Here is a 22,342-nt window from a genome sequence, read left to right on the forward strand (position 1 = left end):
ATCTTATTGAAATCACCCATGTGATTCTTCTTCCGTTAATTGAAGCGACGTCAAAATGTCACCTCCACATTTACTGTCTTGAAAAAATAGGCCCAATTATTTGTCTTGCACTGAGAGCATACCAAACACCAATCTTCCTATCATAATGAGGGACTTCATAAACACCACTAGGATTTTCTGCACACATATAGCGAGAGTTATGACTGTTCACACGACCATTAACATGAAACCAGAACTTTTACAAACGAAAATACGGTGTTCCAATGATAACTGACTAACCATGTTAACAGCTGAGATTCAGAATGGCAACTCATACTTGCCGGGTCGAACAAGTGCAGGCTGCTTGCAAGGTCAAGAATGATGCGCGCACCTCTCATACTGCAGCTTACGTATTGGAGAACAAAAACGCTGCTTCCGCCAGTCTTAGTTTATATGAGAGACCCTGTATAAACACAAACCTGAAAATCTTTTCAAATAAAACTTTGCCTTTTATTTTTCTTCTGGAAACTTAAAACGAGTTTATGAACATTTTGACTGCCTGTAAATGTTGCTTGCAGTAAAGCTCAAATATTTAGTTTCTTATGTTTGTCCATGATGTCACTGACAATCTTTAATTTTTCAATTTGGCACAAAGAGTTAACATTGTGCGTCAGGAAGAAAGAGATTTGTTTAGGTTTAATTCTCTGAAGCTTTTGTGTAGATTCTGACTTGAATTTTCAGATGTTCCGATCCATTATAATTTTCTGAATGATAGCCAACCGCACCCAAATGATGTCTTTTCTGTAATATATGCTTGCAGTCGGTGGAATTCTTCTTCGAAAGACTTTTCATGGTCTACTGTCTAAGATGTCACCTTGAGATGAGAATAAATCCTCAAGTTAAAATTCTAAATGTTATTTAGAAAGGTGAAGATGAGAGATGAAGGATAATTTTATGAAATTGTGAAGAAGGCTTTCTGCCTTATTTAATACTAGTTGTTCAGGACTGGCAGCAGGCATTTCCTCCATACCCCGCAAACGTTATGGTTTTCCTGCCAATACAACTGAACACTTCATTCGTATAGTGGAAATTCCAACAGAACAACATAAAATAAAATATCGATATCGTGATTGCCTCGAGGTCCAGTGAGAAACTGCAAGAGACACTTGACGCGTTGGTGAAGTGGACAGATAAGAATAAACTTCAATTAAATGTGGAAAAGGCTGTATCAATGATATTCAGGGAAGGAGGTAAAGCATCAGTTTCATATACATAGGAGACCTCTAAAGAATGTATCGAACTTCAAGTATTTGGGAGTCTCACTACAAACTAGAGGTAATGTTTTCTCTACCCACATCAATGACAGGACAAATGCAGCAATCAGAACCATCAACGACATACAGAATTTGAATAAATTGTCTATCAAAACAGCCCTGAAATTATTTGACCTCAAAGTCTCACCAGTGATCACCTACGGCTTATAAATTGTATGGCCGCATCTAAAAATAAAACAGTTCGAGCAACTAGAAAAAGTGAAAGCTACGTTTCTGAAAAAGGCACTATGTATCTCGAAGTATACGCCTTCAAGGCTTGTATACCAGTTAACTCGTGAACCTTTCTACGTCGAGGATCTCCGTTATCACCTACCACTACCAACTACACCAACATATCTACAGTTCATAGAGAAATTATTAGCAAAGAAGAGAGACATATGGAGTGAATTTTACTTGACGGACGCAATGATTTACAAAGACTGGCAAGGAGGAGCATATGAGCTCAGACACTTAATTACACGCTTTGCAATACACGGATTTCATTATAAGTTGTGTAAAACTAAGAAATTCCATCAACCAGACAAGGACTGTGCATGTGAACGTTGTGGTAAGAGCTGTGAACGTAATCATGCCATGATTTGTACTTGTTGGCGCGAATTGTTAACAGCCTTCTGCAAAGATGACTAATGATGTGTTATTAATGTAATATCTTTTGGCAATTGGCTGCAATAAAATATAATATTATTATAAAATAAAATATATGACTGAATTGGCATAGATAATTAATTAACTTTTTCCTAAGCAGCTGTACATAGAATCTGAACAAATTTGATGGCAGTCAAATTATAGAAGAAATGATGCAGTTACTTGGAGTTTTAAGGGGGGGAGGGGGGGACAGCTTCAGGAAAAGACAGGGAATTGTTTGTACACAGGAAAAAATCATAGGATGCACAAGATGAAGGAACATGTGAAAATAAAAGGTCCCACTTACGCTAATGCCTCATGTTCAGAAGAGAACAAGCACTGACTGTGGGGAACAGACAGAAACGATAACAAAACTAGCTTCATCCATGTTTATGAATGCAATGCTATACCTAACACAATGACGACTGGCCCCGGAGATCTTCGTAGTACTGCAGCCAGCGGTTGTTGACGGGCCCCGGAGATCTTCATTTTTACGCACGGCAATGTTTGTAGCTTTTTGTGCTATCTGTTGGTTATAATTTGAACTCTTTTCAATTATGTTGTGGAGTAGAGAGATCGTAGATTTTAGTATTGATGTACTGATGTAGTCGTGGAAACATAATATATATACACAGGTGTTCTTACGCACCGAGTATCACTGTACAAGATGGCACGACCATGGCTATGTGCCCTATGCGACAACAAAGTATTTCAACATTTACATGCAGATTCATTGTCTGATGTGCCACATGGGTGACGAGCCCTGAGAATTCTCGTAGTTTCTCAGCTGACAATAGGTGATAGTCGACAGTAGGTGAGAATTCTCACTTTTAAAGACCTCTTATTTCCTCGATTATTGATGAAATTGTGGGCGAGATTAGGAGTTCCGAACAGTGTAGTCATGGAATTTAAATTATCGCCACATCTTTCTTTCTTTAAACCTTCATGTATTTAAGAAACTAATGTCGGATATGTAGAGCTATTCCCTGGAGATCCAGTGCAGATGTCAACATGGGGCGGCATATTCAGTTGCCGACGGCTACCAATGATTGTTATAAATTATGTACAGACTGTTATAATAGGTACCGAGTGACAGTGAATTACATATTTCTGATGATTAACGGCCAACACTAAACGGGGAGTAACCGTAAGGAGAAATCCTTGCATACTTAAAAACAATGAGTACACGAATGGCACAAACAGGGCATTAATACTACACAGTGCTCAGAGAGCCTATTAAATGGAGCCACAAACAGTATTGCTTGGAAAGGTATCACAACATACAGACTACTAAGCAATCTAGTGAGTACATGTTCCAAGTTTGAGGTCAATATTTGAATACTTTTCCAGTTACAACAGTTTGAGTGCAGCAATATAATTTCTTTCTTGGAGGATTGAACTATCCAGTCTAAATGCGTAGCCGCCTCCGTTTGGGGCCAGTCGTCAATGTGTTAATTGCTGCTCTGAGAAGCCCACTTTGTGAACTAACAAAAGAACAAATGTTATTTAAATTTTATTTCTAAGAGAGAAAACACGAAGGTTATGTTATAGGTGTACACAATATTCTTGGGTTTGAGTGAAAACTGTCACCCACTCTTTCAGTCCCAATAAGAGAGACACAAACTTAAATACTGATGGAAAGCAAAGTCTTACCTTCTGATGATAGTCTGCCAGTATCTTCTGATACTCTTTCATCTCATGTTTCTTCATTTTAAACAGCTTCAAGTAGAGAAGAGACTGACACCTAAGGCTGTAAGAAAACAACATACATCAAATCTACTGAAATTCAATGACACAAGCCATATTTAAATGAAACAAGAGGAAAAATTTACAAGGAATAGCTGTTCACGAGGTACAGTGTGGATACAGCCTCGTAAGTACAGAATAGAAACAGCTTTAAAGAAAACACTGTATATTTACACAGTAACAGCATACTCCCAATGAACTGTCCCTTTACAATATCAAAACACATATTTGCAACATTAAATATGTCACCCTAACATACAAACAGAAATTGTGAATAATAGCAATTTGCCATGTTGAAGGAGAGTTGGCATGAAGAAATGTAACAATGGGCAAAGCAGGAAATATTTCAAATGTTGCTGTTATTATTATTATTATTATTATTATTATTATTAACCACCAAAACCTTCACCCTTGTGCTTGGCCTTTTAATAATTAAAAAAACCAGTAAGTTCTAATAAAGATGTACACAACAAATGAACTATTGTAGTAATGAGAAGATACAATTATATCAATACAATGGTAGTTTTAAAATATAGGGTGTACAAAGTACAAAATATTGGAAAAGAACAAAAGGAGAGCTGCATCAAACCAGTCTATAGACTGATGACTCAAACAACATGATGAGAAGCGGGACTTCGAATTTATGACGTGTTAAGCGGGAAATAGCGTTTATGAGGAATGCACTAACGAGGTTTCACTGTGGATAAATTATATGAGTAACAGGTAAGACTATTTGTGGATGATGTTATACGGTACAAAGTAGTAAATGAGCTGCAGGATTGTGAGCGACTGCAGGGGAACTTAAACAATGTTGTGAGATGGACAGCAGACAACAGTATGATGGTAAACGGGATGAAAAGTTTATTTTTTTTATTTTATTTTTTTTGCTAGGGGCTTTACGTCGCACCGACACAGATAGGTCTTATGGCAATGATGGGATGGGATGGGCCTAGGAGTCGGAAGGAAGCAGCCGTGGCCTTAATTAAGGTACAGCCCCAGCATTTGCCTAGTGTGAAAATGGGAAACCACGGAAAACCATCTTCAGGGCTGCCGATAGTGGGATTCGAACCTACTATCTCCCGGATGCAAGCTCACAGCCGCGCGCCTCTACGCGCACGGCCAACTCGCCCGGTGATGAAAAGTTTAGATCAAGAGGAAAAGTCCTCTCAGTTTTAATTAAGATGTTGATGGAGTGATAGTACCTCATGGGGAATACTGTAAATATCCAAGTGTTAATGTAAGGAATAATCATATCAACAAGGTTGTTAAGAAAGGTTATGAGAGTATTTAGGGGTTGTAGTAAGGATGTAAAAGAGAGGGCATATAAGTCTCTGGTAAGACCCCAATTAGAGTATGGTTCCAGCCAGTGTATGGGACCCGCAACAGGACTACTTGATACACGAACTGGAAAAGATCCAAAGGAAGGCATGATTTGTTCTAGGTGATTTCCGATAAATGAGTAGTGTTATGAAAATGTTGCAAACTTTGGGTTGGGAACACATAGGAGTAAGGAGACGAGATGCTTGACTACGCGGTATGTTTCGAGCTGTCAGTGGAGAGATGGCATGGAATGATATTAGTAGACGAATAAGCTTGAGCGGAGCTTTAAAAGTAAGAAAGATCATAATATGAAGATAAGTAGGAATACAAGAGGACGAATTTGTTTATAGGAGGAGGAATAATTTACTAGGGAAGATGTTCGATTAAATTTCCACCTTCTATGAACTCATTTACGAAAAGACTAGGTAAATCAACTTACAGGGAATCTGCCATGTAGGTAATAATAATAATAATAATAATAATAATAATAATAATAATAATAATAATAATAATAATAATAATAATAATAATAATAATCGTATGGCCTCAGCTACCGTGTGCAGACATTTCAATTTGACGCCATCTGGCTGTCTGCTCGTCAATTTCGACGTTCCGTTTTACTCTAGGCCCCCACTAGATGGCAGATCGAGTAAACCGAAACTCTCTTGGGCGTCTATGGATGAGATTTAATGAATTTTGTCGGGTAAACACCAAATGTGTCACCAGAGATCTTTTACATGCCGACATTGTACGACATGGAGTGTCGAATGGACTTTTATCCGCCCTTCAAAAAATCCGACTACCTCTGCCGGGTTTGAACCCGCTATCTTGGGATCCGAAGGACGACACTCTACCGCTGATCCACAGAGGCAGCTGCCATGTAGGTGACAGCGCTAAATGCAGATCAGAGGTAAATGACAATTTGAAGTTTGGCCTAAGGTGGCAAAAAAAAAGTTTTTTCCGCGTTCTGATTAAAATACGTAAGAAAATTAATGTGTAAACAATTATACCATTCCTGAATGCAAAAAGAATGCAGCCATACTCTGTTGTACTCAAGTATGAGACAGTCCACCCATTAATTTTTTTAAATTTATTTTTAACAGAGTATTTAATTACATATACATACTTTTGAATCTGATAGTAGTATTTTTTTTTTTTTTTTAACCGAGGATTAAACTGGAGTATCAATACTTTTTAATCTGACAGTAATCGTGGTTCTAACACTGCACTATAATCATATTTCTAAATATAGGCAATTTAAAGATTATGCTAAATTTCTATTTTAAAAAAATCCTTTAATATATATATATATATACTAGCAAGGTACCCGTGCTTCGCTACGGTATTATACTGAAATTTATAATTGAATGCTTATTGTTTCAGATATATAATCCGCCGAAATTTGCGATCTGACAAGTTTTCAGCGAGAATCTACCAAAATTCCCGATCTGACTCGTTTTCTATTAGATTACGGCACGTTTCCTCCCATTTTTCAATCTTCCTTTCCAGCAATCGATTTCGTACTTCCCGGGCTAGGCTCAGGTATTCTTCCCGGTCAGTTGGGTCCGTAAATCTTTGCATTACCGTATTTTCCTATAATCATTTTTAATCTGGAAAAAATCCTTCAGGAGATCCGGCGTGGTGTCATATTGGGTGCCTTGGCGGCACTGAACCCGCGGCCGGACTGCATTCTTAGTCATTACCCGTCCAGGAGCCGTTTCCAGCGCGGTCCGCATATTTGACGACGGTCCGGAACATTATTATTATTATTATTATTATTATTATTATTATTATTATTATTATTATTATGTGTTGCTGGAATGGCTGATGACAGGGAAAACCGGAGTATCCGGAGAAAAACCTGTACCGCCTCCGTTTTATCCAGCACGAATGTCACATAGAGTGACCGGGATTTGAACCACGGAACCCAGCTGTGAGAGGCCGGCGCGCTGCCGCCTGAGCAACGGTGGATCCTTATAAGTACATTAATAACAGTAAAATCAATTGGTCTCACCTCCTTCTACACCCCACCGCCGTTAAGTATATTTACCCCCGCCCCCCCCAAAAAATTAAGGGAGATTCCAAACACCAATGTTCACGTCTATTACCTTCAGTTTTTAGATATAAGTATCCCCATAAATATAATTTACTTTTGTCACTTCATTTCAAACTACTCCCCCCCCCCCCCCCTAAGTGAATTTTCCCGCAAAAAATACTTGTTTCTTTAATAGTGAAGGATCTTCTAAATACCAATTATCACGACTCTAACTTCTTCACTTTTAGATTTATGTGTCCTCATGAAAGGAATTCAACTCCTTTACACTCCCGCCCCCCAAGATTCCCCCCCCCCAAAACGCGCTTTCCTTTGTTTTTAAAGGAGATCCAAATACGAATTTTCACGTCTGTAACAACTTTAGTTTTTATTAGATGAATATATTCTCATACAATTAAAGTCAATTAATTTTTCAATTCTTTCACACCTCTTCCCCCCGCTTCATTGGATTTTCCGAGAATACGTGTTTCTTTACTTTTAAAGCAGATTGCAAATATCAAATTTCACGTCTGTAACATCTTCATTTTGAAGATATCAGTAGCCTAATTAAAAGAATTCAACACCATTTTCAGTCACTTTCACCCCCCCTCCACCCAAGTCGTATTTCCGAAAATTAAAAATACACGTTTCTTTATGTTTAATAGAGATAAAAATGCCATTTTTCACTTCTGTAACATGTTAAATTTTTTTAGATATGCTGTAAAAATTCTAATTTTAAAATTTCACCCCTTTTGGGTTCCCCTTAAGTGGAGTTTCCAAAAACAAATCACCTATGTTTCTTTACATTTACAGGAGATTCCAAACACCCACTTTTTACGTCTGTAACATTTTACGTTTCCAAGATAATCTTTCAAAAAATTCACCCCAATTTGTCACTTCTGTTTAACCGCCATTAATAGGATTTTCCAAAAACTAAAAAAATACGTTTTTCTTTATTTTTAAAGGAGATCCCATATACAAATTTTCAGTTCTGTAATATCTTCCGTTTCTGAGATATATGTATCCTCATTAAAGGCATTCAACCCATTTTTTACCCTTTTACACCCCTCCTATTGGGATTTACAGGAAACAAAAAAATACGTGTTCCTTTATTTTTAGAGGAGATTCTAACTACCAATTTTTACATCTGTAAATTTTAAAGTTTTAAGATGTAGACACATTCATTTTAAAAAATTCACCCCCCTTTTCACCCCTCAATATTTGGATTTTCCAAAAACGAAAAAATACGTGTTTCTTTACATTTAAAGTAGATCCCAAGTACCAATTTTCAGGTCTGTAATATCTTCATGTTCTGAAATATAAGTAGACTCATGAAAGACATTCAACCCATTATTCACCCTTTTACACCCTTCCTATTGGGATTTTCCGAAAACAAAAGAATACGTGTTTCTTTATTTTTAAAGGAGATTCTAAATACCAATTTTTACATCTATAAACTGTAACAGTTTTGAGATATAGATACACTCATTTTAAAAAATCACCCCCTTTCCACCCCCCCATTAATTGGATTTTCCAAAAAAAAAAAAAAAAAAAAAAAAAACCGTGTTTCTTTATTTTTAAAGGAGATCCCAAACACCAATTTTCAGGTCTGTAATATCTTCAGGTTCTGAAATATAAGTAGCCTCATTAAAGGCATTCAACCCCTTTTTCACCCCTTTTCACCCCTCCTATTGCGATTTTCCGAAAACAAAAGAATACGTGTTTCTTTATGTTTAATGAAGATTCTAAATACCAATTTTTACATTTGCAAACTTTAAAAGTTTGGAGATATAGATTCACTCATTTTAAAAATTCACCCCCTTTTCACCCTCCCATTAATTGGATTTTCCAAAAACAAAAAAATACGTGTTTCTTTATTTTTAAAAGAGATCAAAAGTACCAATTTTCAGGTCTGTAATACCTTCAGTTTCTGAGATATAAGTACTGGTATACTGATTAAGGGCATTCAACCCATTTTCCCCATTTTCACCCCTTTTCAACCCTCCTATTGGGATTTTCTGAAAACAAAAAATACGTGTTTCCTTATTTTTAAAGAAGATCCTAAATACCAATTTTTACATCTGTAAACTTTTAAACTTTCGAGATATAGACACATTCATTTTAAAATTTCACCTTCTTTTCACCCCCTTAGCGAAGGAATATCCAAAAATCCCCTCTTAGCGAGCACCTACATCTTAATATGAATATATCCCCAAAATTTCATTTCGTTACGTCCAGTAGTTTTGGCTCTGCGATGATGAATCAGTCAGTCAGTCAGTCAGTCAGTCAGTCAGGACAAGCTATTTTATATATATAGATAGATAAAAAAAGTAACATGTCCTGACTGACTGACTGACTGACTGATTCATCATAGCCGAGCCAAAACTACTGGATATAAAGAAATGAAATTTTGGGGATACATTTAAGTTACAGTGTGGGTGCTCCTTCACTAAAGGAGGATTTTTGGATATTCCGTCGCTAAGGGGGTGAAAAGGGGGGATGAATTTCAAAAAAGAACTATATCTCAAAACGTTAATAGTTTAAAGACGTTTTGGAACCTCCTTTAAAAATAAACAAACACGTATATTTTGGTTTTCAAAAAATTCATTTAAGGAGGTAAGAATAAGTGAAAAAGGGGTTGAATCCTTTTTATAGTGGTGGTGATGATTATTGTTTTAAGAAGAAGTACAACTAGGCAACCATCCTCTATATAACACTACTCAGAGGGGGAAAATGGAAGAGTCCGACACTTCGAGAAATGAAGGTATCAGCCAAAGGAAGACAAGGGCCACGAAGGGCATGAAAATGAACGACTCCCTAAGCCTCCATACGTAATACCATCAGGGTCTGAAAAGAACGAGAGTTGACCAAGGGAGGTCGGATAGGATAGATGAAAGTGAGGAGCCTGGCACAAGTGGAAGGAATGCCAGGACTCAGCTAGGGGCCCCGTGGTCGCCAACCCACGCTCCAAAGCCCCTTTTAGTCGCCTCTTACGACAGGCAAGGGATACCATGGGTGTTATTCTACTGCCCACACCCACAGGGGGAGAATCCTTTTTATGAGGATGCTCATATCTCAAATAATGAAGATGTTACAGACCTGGTAATTATTGATACACGGAATCTCCTTAAAAAATAAAGGAAAGCATATTACAGTAGAAGTCCGCTATAGCGATAATTCATAACGGCGAAAAATTTACTCGCTATAGCGGACTGTCGTTATATCCAATTTTTTGTAAAAGTCGGAGAAAAGCACCACACTCATTAAAATCGGTATGAAACGGCAGTCAGTTTGTTCAAAACTTCAGTTTTCGCGGATGATATCAACACAACGGTTTACTTTTTTTTTTTTTTTTTTGAAATCCGATGCTACGTGAAAGTGTACGTTTAGTTTCATCCAAGACGACCCTGAATGCAATACGACCCCCACTTTTTCCTCCAAAAACTTTTAATCAGGCTTAAAAAGTACTTCGTAAAATCATATGAATGCCTTTCTTGTACAGTACGCATTTTAGACTATCTTTGTCTTCGCGCAAACGCCGAACACTGGCTTCAGTTATGCCGTATTTTTTGCGGCTGCATAATTTTTCTTTATTTCCGCGGGTTTAATAACCATTAAGTTATTGGCATCATATTATCGAGGAGAACCTGTTGAAAATTCCCCGGCATATCTATTCCACGCGTCCCTAGAATACGATGATCCATCAGGAAAATATTCTTGCTTACTATAAAACTGTTACTCAGCGTCTGCTACAACCGGCCGCTACACACACACGTCTTGCTTGCCAGGTTTGGCCAACTTCAGCGGCTAACGATGTAGCCTATAGCCTAATTGCGGGCGTTGAAAGTCGACGAACGAGTTTATTGCGTCGTGGTATGGCTATTTCGCCCTTGTGTTTTTCGAGCACATACCTCACAATGTTATCTTCGACTTCTATAAAGCGTCCTTGTTGCAGGCCATTGAATGCATTTTTTGTATAATACGCATTTTTTAGCTATCTTTGTCTTCACGCTAACGCCGAATATTAGCTTTCGTTGGGCCTATGCCGTATTTCTTGCGGCTGCACAATTATTCTACATTTCCGAGTGTTTAACAAACATAAACTGAAAACTGGTATCGTATCATAATATTGACGAGAACCCGTTGAAAAGTTGCCGGCAATACCTATTCCATGTATATTTACAATACGACTATCCATCACATAAATATCCCTGCTGTCTATAAAATTTAATTTTACTAAGCGTCAGGTACAGTAGACGCATTTTAACTCTGCCACTGAGCCGTGGCCGTTCTAAGAATTCGAAGGCCAGCAGGTTTTGTACCATTATGCAGATTTGAGAAAAGTTTTTGTAGGGACTAACAGAACGTCATTCTCTCCTCACTATTTCCCGAGATCTGCTGTAGTGACGTACGCACAGGCACTGCAGAACTGGTTTTCACGGCTAGCCATACGTAATAAAGGTAGTCGTTTGTCAGCGAGTCTTGTGTGTGTGCGTGCGTGTGTGCGTGTGCGCGGGATGGCGGGGGGCGAAAAGAAGCAGCGTGGTTCACGGGTTACCGCGGTAGTTGCCAGTGGTGTCCACTACTGTTAGACCGCGAATGCAAGACGGCCCTTAATTTTTCACGAGATTCTGAGAAAAAGACGTCGTCTTGGATTCGGAGAAATATGGTATCACTCCAGAGGCTTCTGTGGCAAACATTTCAGGTTTCTTCTTCAAACGGCGTTAGCTAACTTAACCTATATGTATCATGAAAACATTTCAAACGCATGAAGAGAAATGATAACCTCCTTGTTAACAATTTACATGGGAATAAATAGCCTTTCCGAAATTTAACTAGACGCGAGAAAATATAAACTGCCCTCTGAAATCAGTGATTTACTCTGCCATATCTTGAGGTGCATCACCTTCTTACTTAATTTCAGTATACCGTATAACATTCAAATTAAGAGATCGTTTACTTTAGCCTTTAATTTTAACGAGTTAACAACTGCTATCGGCCACGTTATTTATGCATTTATTACGAAAACATGTTATCCTCTTTCATTTCGAATTTTCTATAGAGAACAGCAGTCGAGGGGTATTACAGATCAACTCCACCATCGCCTTCGAATATCGACAACAGAGCTCACAAATGCACATAGTGAGAAAACTATACTGTACCAAACATGATCGATCGCATTTTGTGACAAACGTTCCAGTTCTCTTATTTAAACAGCGTCACTTATCCTAACTTAATTGTACTGTACGTATAATGAAAACATTCTTCCAGCACTAGTAGAGAAATTATAACATTCTTGTTATAAATTTACATAATTTAACCGGACGCGAGAAAACACACAAACTGACCTCTGAAATAAATGATGCACTCTGCCATACCTTGAGGTGTACCCCATTCTTACTTAATTGCAGTATTTAGCATTAAAATTAAGAAATAATTTATTCAGCCTTAATTTTTAACGAGTTACCAACTGTTATCGGACATGTTTTTACGCACTTATTAAGAGAACATGTTCTCTTTCATTTCGAATTTTCTTTACGGAACAGCAGTCGACAGGTATTACTAATCGACTCCGACATCACCTTCGAATGTCAACAAGAGAGCTTGCTTGTGGACATAGCGAGGAAAGGATACCGAAAGGTGATCGATCGTACGCAACATAATCGCTGGGCTGCATAAATATCGGCAACGGAAAAAATCGCGGGCGCTTAATCGCTCGTAATAACGGATGCATCAGTGATAGGGCTCTTGCTGTAACCGAAGGTTAATACATAGTTTAATGTAGGACTTTTGAAGGGACAGACAAAACCTGTCGTTATAACGGGGTTCTCGTTATATGCCGTACTCGCTATAGCGGACTTCTACTGTATTTTTGTTTTAGACTTGAGAGAGGACTGTTTCTCACATGTAGAAGTTCCATGTCACATGTTCCAGAGTTAACTCTGCCAGTAACCTGGTCATCTTAGCCCCAAAAGGCAACACCACACAAACGGGGTTTACTACAAGGTTCAGGGGTAAATGAAACCCAATATTTCGGTGAATTTTTATAAGTTAGGGATTTTCGGATAATGTCTTAGTGCAGCACCAAAGAACGATTAACTTTATCAAATTACAAAATCCTTGTGAGCGAAGCTGCACACAGCTGCTAGTCTGAAATATACATTAATGATTAAAAAACCATGCAATTCAAGGAATTCACCTTCTTACTTCAAGACATGGATCACTGACCTGAGTACAGCTAGTTTCCCATCTATGCTGCCTTGAGAATAGTTGTTCTGTTGATTTCGGAATTTTGATGAAATATACCTGAAAATACGGATGTTATTAAAATCTAGGATGAAAGTAGACACACAGACAAATACACACAGAATCAGAGGAGAAGTGGAACTCACTTGATGAGACTCAGTGTGTCTTTGTACATTGTGAAGGCCGCTTTCTCAGTACAACTCTCTTGTTCCATGGCGTTGCCTGTCAACAGGAAGAAGAGGACAGCTTCTAGGTACTGCATCCCTTGAGCCATGTGGTCTGTTTCGCGGTCAGCACCGTGCTTCAGTCGTTTGGCTTCTGTTAGATATTGGTCCCTAAAAAAAAAAAAAAAAAAAAAAAAACACAAGAATAGAATATATATAATTTTCATATTAACAACACATCTAACATCCAAATATTTCAAAATTCTTCAAATTAATGTGGTTTTATCATTCACAAATGTAAATATAAGATACATGGTTTAAAATCTCAACCACCTAAGTTACAATGGTATTTGTAATTAGGAGAGAGCATGCTGCCAACCTCCATGCATGGTACATACCTCTGTAGGCCTACCTTCATTTCGTTCTAGCTTGTAATATTTTTAATGTTCACAAATATGAAGTTTTTGAAGCTTCCACCTAATCAATACTTTATTTATATGTTATTATTTTACAGTACCAGTTTTGACCTTGTCAAGGTCATTTTCAGCTGACCAACATAACATGTAATTAACACATCACTGTAAGAATGTCACATAGTATGGGTAAAACATTATCAATTTGCAAATGTTCTTCGTCTTATCTTAAACAATCGTCTACGTTAAATGATATGAGAATTAAAACTTAACATTACTATTATGTACATGGATGATTTATGTTAAATATACAATGTTCTTAAATTATAAATGTCCACTGTTCCACATTAAAACTTATTGCTAGATGAATAAAACATTTTGAAGCACAATTAAATTCATGCGGCGTATTGTACTTATGTGACTATGTTATGACATGTGATCAGCCGTGTTCGTCTACTTATGGTATAATGGTATAAGTTTTTCGAATTAATATGAACACTTATGTTGAAGTCAAGGTTGTTGTCTGGTATTAGATGTGGAACTTCGTGGATCTATATGCACTGCTTGCAGTTCATGTTAAAAATAGTTTTTACCATAAAATTTAATAGGGTGTACAGTATAAAATTATAGATAGATCGTCATTCCTACGATGTGCTTCCCTTGATCTTTATGTTATTTGATTTCGTCAAATATCATTACGTGATTTTAACATATCTTAAAAATAACTATCTATCTATAATTTTGCACATCCTATTAAATTATGGTAAAAACTATTTTTAACATGAACTGCAAGCACTGCATATAGATCGACGAAGTTCCACATCTAATACCAGACAACAACCTTGACTTCAACATAAGTTTCACAATTGAAATATCAAAGAAGGTTCAACCTTTTCAATACAAAACGTGTTGTATAAGAAGTTCACAACATAATATTTATTGAATAATTAGGACCGGTTTCGACGCTCACTGCGTCATCATCAGCTACAAAGATCAACAAATAGGCAAAGTACATGTCATGAATGATTTACATTAATAACTCTTGTATGGCTGAATACAAATGGTAAACTGCTTTGTCATAAAAGCTAGGAGAAACTTGAGTAAAATATGATAATGTGATGTGACACATAAAACATAGTGGTTTGATGGGTAAAAATTATGCATAAAATTGAACTGATGCTATGAACATGAGAGTCTGAATATGGTGATAAAACTATGTGGTAAAAATAAAATGGTAAAATTGTCCACTCTTCTGTTGTTCACTTCAGGCACATAAGTCCAGGTCCGATGTTATATAGTCAAACCAATAAAAAGATTTTTGTCAAGGCCGGGACACCTGATGTTGGGCGATTGAATAAGGTTGCTCTTCGAATTAGTCTCAGCTCAACAGGGTAGTGAATCTTTAAGAGAGGAAAGAAAAACTAAGTTAGTGAAATGGAAGTCTAAATCGAGTCGCGGTCAAGGGTGATAGAATATGAGACTCACCTTGTTTGGCGTGCTGAGTGTGTGGTGTAAGAAGAGTTCTGGACTAGTGAGAAGGTGTGACTGAGTAGCGAAGTTAGAGTGAGAGGGGTGGGGGGGGAGGGGAAGTGGAGAGGAGAGGGGTAGGGAGGCGGAGTTTAAGGTGGGTCAGGAGGGCGGAGTGGCAGTGGTGTGGGACGTAAAAGAGTACTGTGGAGAGCGTGAAAGATCGATTTTTCTCTCGTGGTTTTTATACTTCTAAAGACTTCTATTAGGTAGTCGAAAAGAATGCTGGATTTTTCTGAGATTTCGTTAAGATTTAAGTTAGGGTTAAAAAATTGGTCTAGGTGAATAAAACAGTTCTCCGTAACGTCGAGTAAAGGGCCTTTATTTATGTTTTTGAGAATTTCTAGGTCTTGTTCTATGGTGGTAAAATTATGCTTTAAGTCATGTATATGTTGGCCTATTGCGGAAAATCTATTATATCTGATGGCATTAACGTGTTCCAAGTATCTAACTTTGAAGCTGCGCCCAGTCTGTCCGACATATGAGGAAAGACAGTTATTGCATTGAAAACGGTAAACACCTGACATTGCATAAGTGTCAGACCTGTTAACTGATTTGGAATTGTGAACTATATCTATGTTTCTATTGCTGGTTCTGTAAGAAATTTTAATATTATGTTTCTTGAAAATATTCGTTACACTGTGTATATTTTCATTAAAGGTGAAGGTGGCGAATAGGGCAGGGTTATGTCTTTCTTTGGTTAATGTTGACTTCAGTCTATGTTTACATTTGTTAATGATGCGTTCTATGAATGAGGCATTATAACCGTTAAATTTAGCAATGGCCCGAATGGTGTTCAATTCCTTCTTTAGGTTTTCCTTGGATAAGGGTATTTTTAGTGCACGGTCTACCATGCTATAGTAAGTGGCACATTTATGTGCATGTGGATGTGTAGAGTCGTTTCTGATAGTGGTCGCTGTTTGGGTTGGTTTTCTGTAGATATTGTATTCTAAAGAAGAAGGATGTCGTTTAATTGTAAGGTCTAAAAAATTGATCGAGTAATTGGACTCAGATTCTAATGTGAATTTTATATTAGGATCAATCTTGTTTAAGTTATTAAGAGTAGTGGCTGCATTAACCGTTCTATCATCTAGAATAACTAGAGTATCATCAACATACCTAGACCAGAAGTGTATATTTGAAAAAGTGTTACTGGTGTTAATTGCAGTGTCTTCTAGGAAATCTATGTAAATTTCAGCCAAAATTCCTGAGGCCGGCGACCCCATAGCCAGTCCATCTTGTTGGTAAATGCATTTATCAAATGCGAAATAGTTGTTATGTATTACGAGTTTTAGGACCTGCATAAAGTCTTGGATCTCTAGTTTACTTAGCCCACTATATGTTTTTAGGTTTTTTAGTATTATGGGAAGGAGTTTTTTGGTGTTGATACTGGGATACATATTATTGATATCAAATGAGTGAAGGGTATGAAATGGCAGTATTTCAAATTTATTCAGTTTTTCGATTAGTTCGATGGTGTTTTTTACGGATTTTTTCGACTGAAATTTATAGTTTCTACTAAGAAATTTTTGTATGAATTGGGCCAGTTTATATAATGGGCTAGGTCTGTAGTTAATGATGGGGCGTATGGGGACGTCGGTCTTATGGATTTTGGGGAGAGCTTTAGCGGTAGGCAGGCCGGAATTCATATTAATTAATCTCGTTTTTTCATGTTCTGTAAAAAGGAATGATGTATTTTTTAAAGTTTGTTTTAGGAGACGTTGGATTTGCTGTGTCGGATCTTTTTTGACTAAGGAGAAAGAACCAGTATTGAAAAAACTTTTTGTTTTTTCGATATAATCGTTTTTATCCATGATGACCGTTGTATTACCCTTGTCAGCTTTTGTGATGATAAGGTTATGAACTTTAATTTTATCCGCGAGTTTTTTAATGTGCGTACTGGTTCTTTCTCCTTAGTCAAAAAAGATCCGACACAGCAAATCCAACGTCTCCTAAAACAAACTTTAAAAAATACATCATTCCTTTTTACAGAACATGAAAAAACGAGATTAATTAATATGAATCCCGGCCTGCCTACCGCTAAAGCTCTCCCCAAAATCCATAAGACCGACGTCCCCATACGCCCCATCATTAACTACAGACCTAGCCCATTATATAAACTGGCCCAATTCATACAAAAATTTCTTAGTAGAAACTATAAATTTCAGTCGAAAAAATCCGTAAAAAACACCATCGAACTAATCGAAAAACTGAATAAATTTGAAATACTGCCATTTCATACCCTTCACTCATTTGATATCAATAATATGTATCCCAGTATCAACACCAAAAAACTCCTTCCCATAATACTAAAAAACCTAAAAACATATAGTGGGCTAAGTAAACTAGAGATCCAAGACTTTATGCAGGTCCTAAAACTCGTAATACATAACAACTATTTCGCATTTGATAAATGCATTTACCAACAAGATGGACTGGCTATGGGGTCGCCGGCCTCAGGAATTTTGGCTGAAATTTACATAGATTTCCTAGAAGACACTGCAATTAACACCAGTAACACTTTTTCAAATATACACTTCTGGTCTAGGTATGTTGATGATACTCTAGTTATTCTAGATGATAGAACGGTTAATGCAGCCACTACTCTTAATAACTTAAACAAGATTGATCCTAATATAAAATTCACATTAGAATCTGAGTCCAATTACTCGATCAATTTTTTAGACCTTACAATTAAACGACATCCTTCTTCTTTAGAATACAATATCTACAGAAAACCAACCCAAACAGCGACCACTATCAGAAACGACTCTACACATCCACATGCACATAAATGTGCCACTTACTATAGCATGGTAGACCGTGCACTAAAAATACCCTTATCCAAGGAAAACCTAAAGAAGGAATTGAACACCATTCGGGCCATTGCTAAATTTAACGGTTATAATGCCTCATTCATAGAACGCATCATTAACAAATGTAAACATAGACTGAAGTCAACATTAACCAAAGAAAGACATAACCCTGCCCTATTCGCCACCTTCACCTTTAATGAAAATATACACAGTGTAACGAATATTTTCAAGAAACATAATATTAAAATTTCTTACAGAACCAGCAATAGAAACATAGATATAGTTCACAATTCCAAATCAGTTAACAGGTCTGACACTTATGCAATGTCAGGTGTTTACCGTTTTCAATGCAATAACTGTCTTTCCTCATATGTCGGACAGACTGGGCGCAGCTTCAAAGTTAGATACTTGGAACACGTTAATGCCATCAGATATAATAGATTTTCCGCAATAGGCCAACATATACATGACTTAAAGCATAATTTTACCACCATAGAACAAGACCTAGAAATTCTCAAAAACATAAATAAAGGCCCTTTACTCGACGTTACGGAGAACTGTTTTATTCACCTAGACCAATTTTTTAACCCTAACTTAAATCTTAACGAAATCTCAGAAAAATCCAGCATTCTTTTCGACTACCTAATAGAAGTCTTTAGAGGTATAAAAACCACGAGAGAAAAATCGATCTTTCACGCTCTCCACAGTACTCTTTTACGTCCCACACCACTGCCACTCCGCCCTCCTGACCCACCTTAAACTCCGCCTCCCTACCCCTCTCCTCTCCACTTCCCCTCCCCCCCCCACCCCTCTCACTCTAACTTCGCTACTCAGTCACACCTTCTCACTAGTCCAGAACTCTTCTTACACCACACACTCAGCACGCCAAACAAGGTGAGTCTCATATTCTATCACCCTTGACCGCGACTCGATTTAGACTTCCATTTCACTAACTTAGTTTTTCTTTCCTCTCTTAAAGATTCACTACCCTGTTGAGCTGAGACTAATTCGAAGAGCAACCTTATTCAATCGCCCAACATCAGGTGTCCCGGCCTTGACAAAAATCTTTTTATTGGTTTGACTATATAACATCGGACCTGGACTTATGTGCCTGAAGTGAACAACAGAAGAGTGGACAATTTTACCATTTTATTTTTACCACATAGTTTTATCACCATATTCAGACTCTCATGTTCATAGCATCAGTTCAATTTTATGCATAATTTTTACCCATCAAACCACTATGTTTTATGTGTCACATCACATTATCATATTTTACTCAAGTTTCTCCTAGCTTTTATGACAAAGCAGTTTACCATTTGTATTCAGCCATACAAGAGTTATTAATGTAAATCATTCATGACATGTACTTTGCCTATTTGTTGATCTTTGTAGCTGATGATGACGCAGTGAGCGTCGAAACCGGTCCTAATTATTCAATAAATATTATGTTGTGAACTTCTTATACAACACGTTTTGTATTGAAAAGGTTGAACCTTCTTTGATATTTCAATTGTGAATCTCAGTTCAATACGGGAAAATGAAGTTTTTAACTTATAATTCAACATAAGTGTTCATATTAATTCGAGAAACTTATACCATTATACCATAAGTAGACGAACACGGCTGATCACATGTCATAACATAGTCACATAAGTACAATACGCCGCATGAATTTAATTGTGCTTCAAAATGTTTTATTCATCTAGCAATAAGTTTTAATGTGGAACAGTGGACGTTTATAATTTAAGAACATTGTGTATATTTAACATACATCATCCATGCACATAATAGTAAAGTTAAGTTTTAATTCTCATATCATTTAATGTAGACAATTGTTTAAGATAAGACGAAGAACATTTGCAAATTGATAATGTTTTACCCATACTATGCGACACGTTTATAATTTAAGAATATTGTATATTTAACCTACATCATCCATGTACGTAATAGTAAGTTAAGTTTTAATTCTCACATAATTCAACGTAGACGATAGCTTAAGCTAGTACAAAGAACGTTTGTAAATTCACAATGTTATCCCATACTATGTGACATTCTTACAGTGATGTTTTAATTACATGTTATGTTGGTCAGCTGAAAATGACCTTCACAAGGTCGAAACCGGTACTGTAAAATAATAACATATAAATTAAATATTGACTAGGTGGAAGCTTCAAAAACTTCATATTTATGAATATCAAAATTAATACGGAAATGAAACTTATAGATTATGATATTTTAATGTTGTTGTGGTGGGAATGGCAAATATACGAAGATTAAGAACTCTTCCTTCTCTCTTTCTATGAATGAGCCCAAATTTGATTTCTTTTTATGGTGTCTTAAATTGTCTTATCTCTTTCTGCTTGAGCACGAACAGTCGTAAATTTTTTCTGCCTTCTAGTGGAGGTGTGGCTAACTGCACGATGATATTTCCTTACATAGATCTACAGTACAAATCATCATCATTCAATTATTATGCATGTAGACACAATCCAGTGAGTATTTGGTTTGTTTTTATTACATTATCACCACTGGAGCAGGCAAAACTTTCTGATGCATTCTAGTTGTCCTGTGGCTAACTAACTGAATTTTCAAATTTGCATAGATCAAGTGAACTTTAATATTTCAACTGATACATATATAGACTTTATTCAGGGATTTCCTATATTTCCTCAATGCCTTGAAACCTTTTAAGAATCGTGAGTACTTGGCTCACTCTCAGTCTGTGATGTGACATTCTGTATTGTGGAAGTACGGCAGGTTAAAGTTTGAATTAAACCAAAGTACTGAAGTTTTGAATAAATCTGATGATAACTAGAGTGATATTGCTAGTAGTTCCAGTAGCAATGAAAATGAAACTGATTATCTGGCAGTAGTAAATACTATTATATACGATTAAAGTGAGGGTGATGATGAACCAGTTTAACAGGAACTTGAATGGGAGACCATGAACAATTACGCAGGGCAGCACGAGATATATAGTAGTGCGAATTTAGACCCAGGAAGGTGATGAAAATATTAATTGCATACTTGAACTTAAAATTTTAAAGTTCCTTTTTGATAGAGAATTAGTTGAATTGATCATTAGGGAAATGAAAAGGTACGTTGAGCAGTACAATCCTGAAAATTCTGTTTCTATTGCATCAATTTTAGTATAAAAAATTGACATGAGAGAATACTAAAGCAACAGTAGCATCACTGAGTTCATCCTAGAAAAATATTCATGAACTGGTTTTCCTGTGGGGGGGGGGGGGGGGGGGGGAAATCAAGGGCTCAAATAACTTAAACACAACGCAAATTCCATTCAAAGATGTTTGATTGTTATCTTTGGTTTCCATTTGATCTTCAATATAATCAGTCAAGGAGGATATTTTACTTTCACAATTGCTAGTTGGCAACTTTCATTATCTTCAATTAAAGAAAGTCATTAGCCCACATTTCTGGGAATAATTAATGTATGCAGTACAAAGCATACCGACACTTCTTGAGAAGGTAGTTACGGAACAGATTTTTATTGTAGGAGATTAAGGATTTGCCCACTGATTTTAGTCAAGCAGTATTTCTACTGGAATTAAGCAAATTGTGCTTCGTTTGGGGTTTATCGACTGATTGCATGGTTTGCTAATGATGATATAGATCAGGCCTTTCCAACTCTAGCACTTAGTGCTGGGGCGCACCAGCACTGCACTCAGCAGCACCGTTCCCCTCCTTCCCCACCTACCCCACGTAGTGGTCGGAGCATGTGTACGTAAGAGACAGTACATTCATTCTCATTCTCTCTGTATGTGTGTCATTCTCAGTAGAATCTATTTGATAGAATAGACAGCGGAGCAGTTAGTTTCTCCTTTGTTAAAAATGCTGTTTAATCCTTCATGGGAGGATTCATATTTTGTTGTAAATACCGAAGGGAAAGCTCAATGTTTAATTTGCCATGTCATTTTAAGCATAAAGTCTTCAACCGTTCGACGACAGTGTTGGCGCAGCAAGAACCAAACAAACTGCCAAGTTAAAATCGGAATTGCCAAGTTATTCAGAAGTAAGTAATAACTTACACATTAGGAATTGTGTTACATGCAATTTAGGGGATTTGTTTTAGTTTGTGGGTTTGTATTATTAGGAACTGTGTAGAATTAGATTTAGA

The 22,342-nt window shown here is 36.9% G+C and overlaps 1 protein-coding gene across 2 annotated transcripts in view; it reads right to left on the reverse strand.

Annotated features, from left to right (window-relative positions):
* lilli (lilliputian) overlaps positions 1 to 22,342 on the reverse strand; it is a 544,716-nt gene that overhangs the window by 16,491 nt on the left and 505,883 nt on the right. For both annotated transcript variants that reach the window (XM_067143209.2, XM_067143208.2), the window contains exons 14-16: positions 13,428 to 13,616; positions 13,264 to 13,341; positions 3,591 to 3,687 (exon numbers count right to left, since the gene is read on the reverse strand). In XM_067143209.2, the coding sequence (XP_066999310.2) occupies positions 3,591 to 3,687; positions 13,264 to 13,341; positions 13,428 to 13,616 (364 nt within the window). The remainder of the gene's footprint in view (positions 1 to 3,590; positions 3,688 to 13,263; positions 13,342 to 13,427; positions 13,617 to 22,342) is intronic.

Source organism: Anabrus simplex, chromosome 3 (genome assembly GCF_040414725.1).
Source record: "Anabrus simplex isolate iqAnaSimp1 chromosome 3, ASM4041472v1, whole genome shotgun sequence".
Lineage (NCBI taxonomy): Eukaryota > Metazoa > Arthropoda > Insecta > Orthoptera > Tettigoniidae > Anabrus > Anabrus simplex.